The 13,605-nt window shown below is 41.4% G+C and overlaps 1 protein-coding gene across 6 annotated transcripts in view; it reads left to right on the forward strand.

Moving 5' to 3' along the window:
• Positions 1-13,605, forward strand: part of GFPT1 (glutamine--fructose-6-phosphate transaminase 1) — a 47,752-nt gene that overhangs the window by 7,691 nt on the left and 26,456 nt on the right. For all 6 annotated transcript variants that reach the window (XM_053269644.1, XM_053269645.1, XM_053269647.1 and 3 more), the window contains exons 2-7: positions 8,702-8,809; positions 9,644-9,751; positions 10,307-10,432; positions 11,492-11,550; positions 11,680-11,814; positions 12,708-12,769. In XM_053269644.1, coding sequence (XP_053125619.1) covers positions 8,702-8,809; positions 9,644-9,751; positions 10,307-10,432; positions 11,492-11,550; positions 11,680-11,814; positions 12,708-12,769 — 598 coding nt within the window. The remainder of the gene's footprint in view (positions 1-8,701; positions 8,810-9,643; positions 9,752-10,306; positions 10,433-11,491; positions 11,551-11,679; positions 11,815-12,707; positions 12,770-13,605) is intronic.

Raw genomic sequence — 13,605 nt, forward strand, 5'->3', positions numbered from 1 at the left:
ACACCTGTGCAAACAGCGACTTGCCTGGTCACCTGTGATGAGTTGCTTCCTAATGACTGAGGTGGGAGCCTGGACTTGCCAAAGGTCTGTGGGGGTGGTTTGTGGCCACATATGGCTCACTCCAAAGGTGAACTTGCAAGAATTCCTATTGGCTAGTAACATTTGTGGACTTGTTTGCAAAACTGCTGTGGAATTGTGCGTAGAGAGAGATTTTATTTAATGGATTATTTTCTTATTGTTTATATGCTGCCGTGATGTGTTTTCCCTGGGGCCTTTCTCTCTCCCACTTCCTTCTTTCACTGTGTCCTTTAGACCAGTGCCTCGCATGAGTAAGTGGTCCTGGGTGTGTTCTACGTCCGACAAGCCTGATAACATTGCAGGGTCAAGATCACGGCTGCGAGCCACAGCAGTACTCGCTGTTCTTGCTCTTTTCTGGGAAGCCGTGGGAATGGCAAATGCTGGAGTGCTTTACCCTGGTCCTTTTCTCACGTTCATGACTTGACTATTTATTGCCTTCCGTGGAGCAGGTGGATTTTAGCGCAGGTCAAACATTTGCCCCGATGAGGGGTGCAAGCTACTCATGGGGAAGAGCCAGTGATGTGGGGTGGAAAGCTTTCTGCAGAACATCTTCCATTTCTAAAAATGCTGCTTAATAAAATTAATTGGTAACCTATGAATGATTAAAATACCAGTGGGCAGTTTCAGAGCTGTAATTAACATTTCTTTTCAGGTGACCATCCCTAGGAAGCAGGCATCCATATAGAATACATCTGAGTGCATAATCTTTGGCTGTGCTAAAGTTAGTATGTGAGCAATTTCCAGGGCCTTTGTTTTTTCTTAAAAGTGGACATGGTGTAAGAGAAATGTATGCTGTTGAGTTGTCTTAATATGATTGCAAGTATTCCAATAAAAATAATGTCCGACAAAGCTTTGAATTTGTTTTGAGTATAGCATTTAACTACATTAAGTATGATTTACTGAATTTTTCATAATCAAATATTTCAGTTCAAATACTTCTGCCTATTGGAACATTCTGAAATATTTATGTAGCATATAAAATTAATACTAGTTGGGACGGGCGCAGAGCATCTGCACTTCTGCCGGCCCAGTGCTTTCTGGCTGGCCGGCCCGCCACCTCTAGGCTGGCCCGCTGCTGCCGCCTCCTCCTCGCGGTGGCTGGCCCAGGCCAGCCTGCCGCCTCCTGTTCTTGGCAGCTGGCCCACCGCCACCTCCTGTTCCCAGCGGGCAGCCAGCCAGCCTGGCCCGCCACCGCCATTGTCTCCCCATCACTATCCCCCAGGCAGCTGCTCTCGTGAGAGCTGCCACACATGGGATTAGCGGCGGGTACACCTAGGAGAAATAAATATATAGATTGTGTACCTTTTTGTTTACTAAATACTAATCAAACATGCAAAATCAGATCCCATTTGATTTAGAGCACTGGAAAATGTACTGATTCAAACATTTCTAAAAGATAAACACACCTCACATTACTGGGAACAGGAAATTGGTTCCTGGCATGAGCTGAAACTGTGTCGTGGTAATTAAAGCTGTAGCTCCGCTTACAGTGCTGATGCAGTGTGGGGCTGGTTTTTGACTGCAAGTCAGTGGGGCAGTAGTTTACAGTACCGTCTTATCTAGAGAAGGTGCACGAAACAGATTTTGCAATTTGTTTTGCATTCGAAACAAATAGCAAAATCCTCAAATCGATTCGTCGAAACAATGGCCAAACTGGCTGTTTTGATGAATCAATCTTGAAACGTTTTGAATGCCATTTTGAGGCCTGTTTTTCTGGGGAGAGCTGGTCTGTCGATTGGGGTTGGCGGGTAGACCAGCCCTCTGCTCTGGACTTTGCACATTGGCCTGCCTCTACCAGCCTAATCCAGTTGGTAGACCAGCTCTCCTCGGAAAAAGAGGTTTCAAAATGGCTCTTGAAACGTTTCAAGTCAAAACGAGGCTGTTTCGTTTCAAGCTCAAAACAGGTTCTTTATTTTAAGGGTGTTTTGCTTTGAGCTCGAAATGGCCCATTTCGAGTTTGAATAAATTTGAGCTTGATCCGTTTTGCACGTCTCTAATCTTATCTACTTTCAGTTGCAAGTTCATGTGTTACTTCTATTCCTATGTGAGCAATAGAAGTACTGAAAACAGCCTTGGGTAACGTCTGGGCTGGCCATTAAAGAGGTAGTTTGGCTTTAAAAAGCCATCCCAAAGGAGTTCTGCTCTATTGGTTCTTCTTGGAAGGCCATGAAGGGGAGGAGAGCTGATCTTGTGGTAGCAAGCATGAATTGTCCCCTTTTTTAAGCAGGGACTACCTTGGTTTGCATTTGGATGGTCTACCTTGATTTGCATTTACATGTGAGGAATGCTCTAAGAGATTCCCTCTAGGCCAGGAGTTCTCAGAATTAGGTCTCCAGCTGTTGCTGGACTATGACTCCCATTCATCCCTGGCCACAATGCCCTTTGGCCTTTGTAGCTGGGGATGATGGGTGTTGTAGGCCAGTAAGATCTGGAGACTCAAGTTTCAGAACCCTGTCTTAAGGAATGGGGCATAGCTCAGTGGAAGCGCACCTGCCTGCTTGCATGCAAAAGGTCCCAAGTTAGGGTAACCCTAACCCTGGTGGCATCTCCAGGTAGGGCTGGGAGAAACTCTTGCCTGAAACCTTGGACAGCTCTGTAGACTTCTGAGAAAATTTCTCTCTTTCTTGGTTATAGTGACGCTTTAGTGATTTTAATGTTGGAAGTTCACTGTTTTGCTTATGAATTTGTTTTAAGCCATCTCGGGGTCATCCTCTTATTGTGTCAGGAGGCTTGGATATGCATTTGGGGGCAAGCAGGTTGTCATCAGTTGTAAGCTTGTGTTCTCAGGGTCCTGTTTAAAATTATGAGTTCATGTAAGTGTTTTTTTTAAAAATGTATTTTGTGTTTGTAAGTCACTTTGAGTTTTTCTTTACATAGGTCTGACTCACACTCGTTCGAATCTAGGTTTAATGTGGGTTACCGACATTTGCGTGATTGTGTGAACGCACGCCAAGACGGGAATCTCAGATTCATCTCTGGCCATAAATTACCTTGGCAGGGGTTCACACAATTGCACTAATGTTGGTAACCCAAAGTAAACCTAGATTTGAATGACTGTGTAAACCAAGCCATTAAAAAGGGTCTGTACACCTCTAATAAAATGTCTTTTTTCTTAGGACCATAATCAGAGTAGGCCCTCCCTTAGGGAGGCAACAGAACATCAGAGAGGCCGTAATTCTTCCCTGTGAAGATCTGCCATTTGATAGGATCATGAAAACCAAGTGTCTTAACTGGCGTTGGGGGTCATCACTAGGCAGGCCTAGTCTCTTTCCCACAGACTTTTCCCCCTCACTGGCGATCCTGCTGCAAGGATTTGCATGCTGTGGAACTCTGGACAAGAAGGAGAATATTATGAGGCTCCTGCTGCTTATGATGGCACCAAATGTGGACTGCTCTACTCAAGTAGAAAAAGGAGGGTCTGTGTTCAGTGGCAAATGGACAGGAGTGCAGACCCCTCTCCCTGGCCTGCTGCTTATCTCCCTTCAGTCCCTCTCTCCAGGCATTTTCCTGCCAGCTGACTCAACTTTGGCACCAGAACTTTCCTGAGGAGTAAAGAGCTGGAGGGCACGGGAGGAAAACCATGTGCCTCCTCTTTGAGGAACGAATCATGTGTTCTTCATTTAGTTATATTTTGGGTCTCCCAAACAAATTCTCATGGGTTGGAATTGTTCGCCTTCACAAAGTCTGTGTAACTCCTTTGCTAGGGTACTATTTCCAGCATCATTGGATATGGTGACATGGATATTTCCTCCTTAACGGGGATTTCATAACTTTTTAGCCATATTGATTTAGTAGAATATTGTGAATGATTTGAGCTTTTCCCCCTCTCTCCTTAATCATCTTTTGTTTCTTCCTTTTTACCCACTTCGCAATAGAGAGCATGAGAATTGTGATGCCTTTAACACATGGGCAATTCTGAAGGTCATTTTAAAAGCAGTTTTGAGGGTGCAATTTGGAATTCTGATGCCTCAAGGAAGATCTGGTTTGTTGTACTGAAAATGTAGGACCAATGTAGTCCTATTATTTATATAGTCCAGCTATTATTTTCTGCATCTCCTAATAAATCTTGGTGCTTCTTAGGAATTATATCCAAGTTTTACCTTTAGATCCCAGGATGTGTGGTGCTTACATGCTTAAAGGGTGGGTATTGTAAAGGGAAACCAAGGAGAAACTATCATAGCACTGAAAAAGTGGAATCTCAAGTTAACCCCCTGCTAACTTGGCAGGGAGGCACCTTTTAACGTAATGTGGTGATTCTCTTTATTTAGCAGGGGGAGAGTAACTTGCCCTATCCACCACCAGCACAGTACCTCCAGTGATTGTTGCTGGTGTCTATCTTATGTTTCTTTTTAGATTGTGAGCCCTTTGGGGACAGGGATCCATCTTATTTATTTATTATTTCTTTGTGTAAATTGCCCTGAGCCATTTTTGGAAGGGTGGTATAGAAATTGAATAATAATAATAATAATAATAATAATAATAATTATTATTATTATTATTATTATTATTATTATTATTATTATTATTATTTCTGACTGGGACTTTCCATACAACTTCAGATCGTCCATGTACAATAAGCTTTTGGCTTAAACACCTAACAAGCCTTCATAAACAACTATCAAAACAGTTCAATCACATTATGCAAGGTGGTGATATTGAACAATGGCTAACAACTGGGAAAACACATCTCATCATGAAAGACCCAGCAAAAGGTGCAGTTCCAAGTAATTATAGACCGATCACCTGCCTGCCAACCATGTTCAAATTATTAACTGGAATAATAGCAGATGAAGTGATGCAACACTTATTAACTAACAAACAGCTTCCAGTTGAACAGAAAGGAAATTGCCCGAACACCAGAGGCACAAAAGAGCAGCTGCTGATTGACAAAATGATTTTAGAAAACTGCAAGAGAAGAAAAACAAATCTAAGTGTTGCATGGATTGATTACAAGAAAGCCTTAGATTCATTGCCTCACACATGGATACGAAAATGTTTAGAAACAACTGGTGTCAGCAAAAACATTCAGATATTTATTTAAAAAGCAATGAGCATGTGGAGTACACAGTTAACAATCAATGGTGAGACACTTGGACAGGTTAGCATGAGAAGAGGCATTTTCCAAGGGGACTCACTATCCCCTCTGTTGTTTGTAATCGCCATGACCCCACTTTCACAGATACTAAACAAAACAGGCCTCGGATACCAAACATCTAAAACATCAAGTAAAATAAACCATCTGCTGTACATGGACGATCTGAAGTTGTATGGAAAGTCCCAGTCAGAAATTGAATCACTGCTAAACACTGTCTGTATATTCAGTAGCGATATACGGTAGCAATGGAGTTTGGACTAGACAAGTGTGCTGCATTAATAATGAAAAGAGGAAAAATAACAAAAACAGAAGGAATAGAACTGCCCAATGGAAGCAAGATCAAGAACCTGGAAGAGAAAGAACATTACAAATACTTGGGCATTCTCCAGGCTGATAACATCGCACACACTGAAATTAAAAGAAAAATTGGAAGTGAATACATCAGGAGAGTTAGAAAAATCCTAAAGTCCAAACTCAATGGTGGGAACACCATACAAGCCATAAACACCTGGGCTATACCTGTTATCAGATACACTGCAGGAATAATAGACTGGACCCAGACAGAGCTACAGACGCTGGATCGTAAGACCAGGAAAATCATGACCATCAATCATGCTCTGCACCCCCGCAGTGATGTCGATAGGCTCTACCTCCCTCGCAGCTCCGGTGGAAGAGGAATGCTGCAAGTCCATCAAACAGTAGAGGAGGAGAAAAGAAGCCTTGCAGAATATATAAAGGACAGTGAAGAAGATGCACTTAAAATGGTCAAGAATGAGAAACTATTCAACACCAATGAAACAAAGCAGGCCTACAAGAAAGAACAAGTCAAGAACCAAGCAGAAAAATGGAGAAATAAGCCCCTGCATGGTCAATATTTGCACAATATAAGTGGAAAATCAGACATCACCGAGACCTGGCAATGGCTTAAGAATGGCAACTTGAAGAAAGAAACAGAGGGTTTAATACTGGCTGCGCAAGAACAGGCACTAAGAACAAATGCAATAAGAGCAAAAGTCGAAAAATCCACAACAAACAGCAAGTGCCGCCTTTGTAAAGAAGCAGATGAAACAGTGGACCACCTCTTCAGCTGTTGTAAAAAGATCGCACAGACTGACTACAAACAAAGGCATGACAAGTTAGCAGGGATGATACACTGGAACATCTGCAAAAAATACAAGCTACCTGTAGCCAAGAATTGGTGGGACCATAACATTGAAAAAGTTGAAGAAAATGAATATGTGAAAATATTATGGGACTTTCGACTACAAACAGACAAACACCTGCCACACAATACACCAGATATAACTGTAGTCAAGACGAAAGAAAAACAAGTTAAAATAATCGACATAGCAATACCAGGGGATAGCAGAATAGAAGAAAAAGAAATAGAAAAAATCACCAAATACAAAGATCTACAAATTGAAATTGAAAGGCTGTGGCAGAAAGAGACCAAAATAATCCCAGTGGTAATTGGCGCCCTGGGTGCAGTTCCAAAAGACCTTGAAGAGCACCTCAACACCATAGCGGCCACAGAAATCACCATCAGCCAATTACAAAAAGCAACTTTACTGGGAACAGCCTATATTCTGTGACGAGATCTATAATAATAACAGCAACAACACTGATAATAAAATTAAGGCATCCCAGGTCCTTGGGAAGGACTCGATGTCTGGATAAAACAAACCAGTCAATAACACCTGTCTGACTGTGTAAATAAATAATAATACAATAATCTTAGGCATCTTTCCTTTATGGTGTGTGGTTTTTTTTAAACTCGTGCACCATAGATGTATCTGTAAGAGGTTTCTCATTTCCAATCAACAAGCCTATCAACACATCTATTCATAGCGCAATTCAAAGCTACTAAAAGAGTAGTTAAACATATTTAGGTACAAATATACTTGGAATTGCCCTCCTAAATTTAGTGGCATTTGCAGTGTCAGGAAGCAACCTTTAAAATCCACTACTCATTGTTTCTACACCCAGCTCAGGAACTTAAAAAAAAGAAAGTATGCATTAATAAGTAATCAGGAATGTGGAGAATGATTTTTTTTTTAAATGAAAGTGTTTGGAATATGCTGAGATTAGGGAACTGTGGCTTCTAACTTGATCACATTCCTTATATGCTCTTTCAGTGGTACTTCACAGTTTGTTTAGAATCAGAGGGTGAAGACTGTGCACATGGTGCGACCTTCCTTCCCTCCCTCTCCTTTCAAATCCCTCATTTGAAACCACCTTTTCCTTGAGGCCTTCAGCGCACACCCTGAAACTTCATTCCTGCTGTAATCAGGCTGAAGTGTGAAGTGGGTTTGCTCAGATCTCTTCATTGCTTCTCTTCTCTTCCCACCTGTTGGTTTTAGATTATGAACTTCTTGAGGCAGGGAACTTTGTTTGCTTATGAAACTTTGTAAAGCACTTACACTGATGAATAATTTTTCTGGGTGGGGTTACACTCTCCCTGAAAGATCAAGTAATTGGCTTGGGAGTACTTCTGGACCCAAACTGATCCCTGATAGCTCAGGCTGAGACAGTGGTTAGGAGTGCTTTTTATCAGATTTGGCTGATATGCCAGCTATGTCCGTTTCTCGAGACAAGTGACCTTGTTGAGACAAACTACAGTGGTGCATGTGCTGGTAACATCCAGGCTTGACTGCTGCAGTGCGCTCTACATTGGGCTGCCTTTGTACGTAGATTGGAGACTGCAACTGGTGCAGGATGCAGCAGCCAGGTTGGTCTCCGGGGTCACCCATAGGGACCACATTACTCCTATTTTAAAAGAACTACACTGGCTGCCAGTTAGTTTCCAGGCAAAATACAAAGTGCCAGTTATAACTTATACAGCCCTGAACAGCTTGGGCCCAGGGTATTTCAGAGAGCGCCTTCTTCCTCATTCTTCCCGCTGCCTATTAAGATCATCACGGGAGGTACGGTTGTGGTTACCACTAGCTTGTTTGATGGCGACCCAAAATTGGGCCTTTTCTAGGGTTGCCCTGAGGCTCTGGAACACACTCCCAAATGAAATCAGACTCTCTTCATCTATGGTTGTTCTTAAACAACTTTTGAAACACACCTGTTTTATAAGGCTTTTAGTTTATGTTTTACATTTTTATTTATATTATTATTAATCTGTTTATAAGATTTTTAGGTTTTTGTTTGATTAGATTGTAAATCACCATGAGATTTTATACAGGGTTGTGTATAAATATATAAATTATAAATATAATATAAAAATAAATTATATAGGGTGGTGTGAGAAAGAAACACACATAAATTAATTAAAATAATAAAATAATAATGTTTAGGTTGCTGTTGCTTTGGAGAACCGTGGCAACAATAAAGTGATAGTCTTCCTCCTTATGGCTTGTAACATTTTGGTCAAAATATGAATTCCTTCATCACAGTTTTGGACAGTGCTAACGGAAATTCTATGCAGACTTGCTTCAGTTCATACTTTTAGTTACTAAATGAAATATAGTTCGACTAATGTAGTCTTTGGTTTTCCCTTTCTGTTCTAAATCAATTTTGCAGGTATCTTTGCCTACCTGAACTATCATGTTCCCCGGACCAGACGGGAGATCCTGGAAACCCTTATTAAAGGGCTCCAGAGACTGGAGTACAGAGGATATGACTCTGCTGGTAAGTAGCTCATGTGGTCCTTGGATCATTTATCATGTGAACGTTCTTCTATGGCTGTGCTTATGAAAATCTGTGCTTTCCAATACAGTCTCACCACTTAATCTGTGGCATATCAGAAGCAAGGCTAGGTGTGATTTGTTCTGTCCTTCAGGGCATATACAATCAGAACAACTTTATCTAGTATAATTCTGAGATTCAGAAATGCATTCTAATATCCCATGTATGAATTTAGCAGCATTTCTTGGCCGTACAGTGCTGTGAAGGCCCTGTGCAAGTATGTTAATGATGTGAACTTTTAAAGCCAAAGCTAGTTTGGGGGGAAAATGCTGTCCTCTGACTGTGTGTGCATATGGAGAGTGGCAGTTCAGAAAACAAATTCTGCAGCTTAAATATTAGACTCTGAGAGGCTTTTCCCCAGCCAGAGAGATGCATCTTTTCCCCTTTGGGCAAGATTCCAACTGCTGACATGGATCACCCTGAGCAGTTGGAATGCTTGACTGTTCTGTGACTTCACAGCAGTTCAGCCAGTGGCTAACAGGGGATGATTGGGGTGTGGGGAGGGGGGATTCATATTTGTATGTCCTACAAATCTAGTTGCTGAACATTTGCCAGACTTCAAATGTGCAAAATTTTATTTTAACTAGTGTGTACATCTCCATGTGGAATCATAATTGTCACGTTTGACTTTGAAATATATAAATGAGGCACTATAAATGTATATTCTGGCATGTGGGAAAGTAGTGGAAAAGAGCATCACTGCTCTTGGAAAGTAGAACTATTAATGCTGTAGGGTAGGGGTGTGGAGCATTGTTTTTATCGCCTTCTGTGTTTTAGGAGTTGGAATTGATGGAGGCAATGATAAAGACTGGGAAGCCAATGCCTGCAAAATTGCACTCATCAAGAAGAAGGGAAAGGTGAAGGCTCTGGATGAAGAAGTGAACAGTTAGTACAGCACTAAACAGTTCTTCCCCCCTCTTATTTTTAGCAACTTCCTTCTTGATCTCAATAGCCATTTAGGCCAACCTTGGGGCACAGTGAATCCCCCCTCCCCCCCATAAGTGTTCTAAATAATGTTGCACTAGGGGAGGGCTGTTGTGCGAATGCAAGACAGTGATGTTGCAGAGAAAAGAACCTCTGCTTCAGACAGCATAACAGGTTGCCATGTGCAACGCACTGCAATCCTGTAAAATAGTTTTTAAAAAAAATCTATTTGGTAATCATCTTCAGGTAAAAATGGAAAGTATGACAAAGCTAAGCAGTGCATAAAAAGACTTTTCAAGAGCTAGATCTCCTCATGTTGAACTCTTAAACCAGGGCAAGTGGCAGCTAATCTGAGTCTCTCTTCTCCCGCCCCCAAGCATGATAGCCCTCAGGCATCTCTGTGATGGCAGTTGGGGGAGGGAGCTAGAAGTACCCCTGGGCCAAAGGCTGCAAGCAGAGCCCTATGAAGAGTAAAGGGGGCTCTGAAGACCACCACTGCTTTTTTTCTCTGCATAGAACAACAGGATATGGACCTGGACATTGAGTTTGATGTACATCTTGGAATTGCCCACACTCGCTGGGCTACACATGGTGAGCCCAGTCCTGTCAACAGTCATCCGCAGCGATCGGATAAGGACAATGGTAAGCAGCTGGTCTTGTCTGTGGACGTAGCGGAGTGAGATGGTGGTTCTGATTTTTGGCCCAGCAGAGGCTGCTGTTGGCTGTGAGGAGTTCACGACCTGTGCTTGAGGGGTTGGTTGAGCAGAGTGCTAGGAAGCCATTTCTGTTGGGCCTGAATGTCCCATTTTGGCATGGGAAGAAGAGAGCAGCAAGAAACCAGGAGTCAGTTGCATTTTGAACACGTCTTCCATCTTAAATAATGTATTTAATCTTTAAAAACAGGACTGGTCTCAATCCTTCTTAAACCTGTATCATCCTTAGAAATGGTAACAACTTTTAAATGGTGGCTTTTTAAAAAGGTGCATCATGGATTACAGAATAATCCATGATGCACTTAAACAAATTACAATTGTGCACTGACTGTTTCTAGATAACAATACAGTTATGATTTCTATAGAGACCTGCCTGTTAGTACAGCAGCAGTTTTAAAACATTACCCAAGTTGCAAGCATGGGTTATAATTCCCATTAATCTGTTATAAAAGATCATTAATCTGTCAAATGTCTTGATTCTAAAGGCTCATTACATTTCCAAAATGGAATTACAGACTGCCCTGAGCATTGTTAAAACAGGCAGTTACGTTCTCAACCATCACTCCTGGTACGGTTTGTACAGAAAACAATTTTGAGTAATGGCCCAAATGCAGGATGGCCTACATTCTCTTACATTAGGAAATTGCACTGTAAATAGGATGTGTTCATTAGTATTGCAGTTGAGTACAGCAGATGATACTGCTGGTCTACTCTAAGTTAAGCAACCAAGTGATGGTACTTAGGCTGAGGTCTGGCTTCTTACTTTAGTATATTAGATCATCTGTATATTGTGTGCTTCTGAGCTGCTTGTTTGGTTTTGGATTTTCTAGCTTCTATTGCTGGCTTTGCTGTGTATAAGATATTTTGTTTTTGAAGAAGTCATTTTGACATCTCTCTCCTCCTCCTCCTGCTGGAATAATTCCCTGTTTTTGCAGCACATGTTAAGATTGCAGACATTGATTTGATGTTCCTTTTCCTATTCCTTCAGAATTTATTGTTATCCACAATGGCATCATCACAAACTACAAAGATCTGAAAAAATTCTTGGTAAGTAAGCAAAATGTTTCAAAATATTTAACATTCTTAAGATGCTGAGAAAGGAAGCAGTTTTGCAGCTTTAACTATCACGATAAACCATGTTTGAGTATCTGGTTTAAGTGTCTTCATTTCTTTCAGGAAAGCAAAGGGTATGAATTTGAGTCCGAGACTGATACAGAGACGATTGCCAAACTTGTCAAGTACATGTACGACAACCGTGAAAGTGACGATATCAGCTTCACCACCTTAGTCGAGAGGGTCATCCAACAACTGGTAAATCCTCCTTCCTGATCCACAAGAAACAATGTGAAATCCTTGTGCTTTGCCAAGCCTGTAGATCCATTTTATTGTGTTGCTTCCGGAATTGTCTGGTTTGATCATCAGAGGAGAACAGAATGCTTTCTCTGGCAGTATCTTGAGTAAGCCACGGAAGAACCCAGTTGGATCTCAGCAGAACTCCCACATCATCCAGAGTCCTGTTTCTCACAGTGGCCACAACCAGATGCCTGAAATACCTCAATTTTGATTTAGAGATTTTGCCAAACTGGAGATAGGTTAATTGACTAGGGAGTATCCTGCTCTCAAGGGTGTTTTACTAATTCATCTACATACATAAGTGTTTATGGTGGCTTTATAAATGCAACTATGTTAATCACCTCATTAGTACGTGGTTCTGTTAAGCATAGCTTGTGGCAGTACGTTCCGTAGTTTATCAGTCTGTGTTTACAAAATGGCAAAGGCTAGGTTATGATGATGATGATGATGATGATGATGATGATGATGATGATGATGCCTATTATTAGATATTATCTTCAGTTGTACATATTTTTCTTAGCTGAAGTGAAACTTGATGAAGGATCTTCCCAGCTGATACTCTTACATTGCAATCCTATGCATATGTACAGCATAGAAATACTGTACATCCCACAGTGCTCTGTGAGGCTTGCTAGAAGTGCATAGAATTGCAACTTTAGCTATGTCTGCACTATACCAATTTGGTATCCTTAGTCATCACATGGTTATTGCCACCCAAATGCATTGATGATGGGTTCTCTTAATTCACTCAAGAGTGTGCTGCAATACTGTGTGTGTGTACGTACGTACATATGTACGTATCTTTTGATTTGAAATAACCAAAGGATATGTTTGCTTTTTCCCCTCACAAGGAAGGTGCGTTTGCCCTGGTATTCAAGAGTGTTCACTATCCCGGTCAAGCAGTCGGAACCAGGTAAATACCACCCCTAGACACTGTGCGCTTATTGGACACAAAAACCTCAGTTTTCTTATTCACATCTCTCATGTTGGTTGTCTTATCACACACTTTTGATTCTTTAGCTAATTTTGAGCCTGATTATATCACCTGTATATTCTGTTTTTTTACACTGCACACAGCTGTGAAACATTTCTCTTATAAAAATGTCCCAGTTCCTTAATGTATTTTTTCTCTCTATCTGTTTTTTTAAAAGAAATTACAAACAGTTGAACATTAGCAGATGCAAATACGATGAATATTTATTTACCGCTTTTTAACAAAAGTTCCCAAAGAACTGTTTAGATAGAAATTTGATTGATTGATTGATTGAGTAATTGATTAAAACGGCTCCCTATCCCCAAAGGGCTCGCAGTCTAAAAAAGAAACACAAGGTAGGCACCAGCAACAGCCACTGGAGGGATGCTGTGCTGGGGCTGGAGAGGGCCAGTTGCTCTCCCCCTGCTCAATAAAGAGAATCACCACTTTGAAAAGGTGCCTCTTGCTCAGTTATTGGGGGTTATCAGATCAATCTGCATACTTATTAGTAGATTTATATTCCACTCTTTCCATGGCTTGGGCAGTAAGAGGCCAAATGAAAGAAAAATGCCATTGCACAGACACAGAACTTTTAAAAATCTTTTTTGGTACACAGTCAGTCCCAACAGCCATCCCAAGAACTGTGCATTTAACAGGCAGCCGCTTGCTAAACAGCTGTTTATTGAAGTATGATTGCAGAATGAGATGAGCTGGATAGAGAGCAGAGCTTGGTCCCAGGTGTGATGGTGATGGACTCTGACGCTTTTGACTGTAGT

Source organism: Hemicordylus capensis, chromosome 8, assembly GCF_027244095.1.
Source record: "Hemicordylus capensis ecotype Gifberg chromosome 8, rHemCap1.1.pri, whole genome shotgun sequence".
NCBI classification, from domain to species: Eukaryota; Metazoa; Chordata; class Lepidosauria; order Squamata; family Cordylidae; genus Hemicordylus; species Hemicordylus capensis.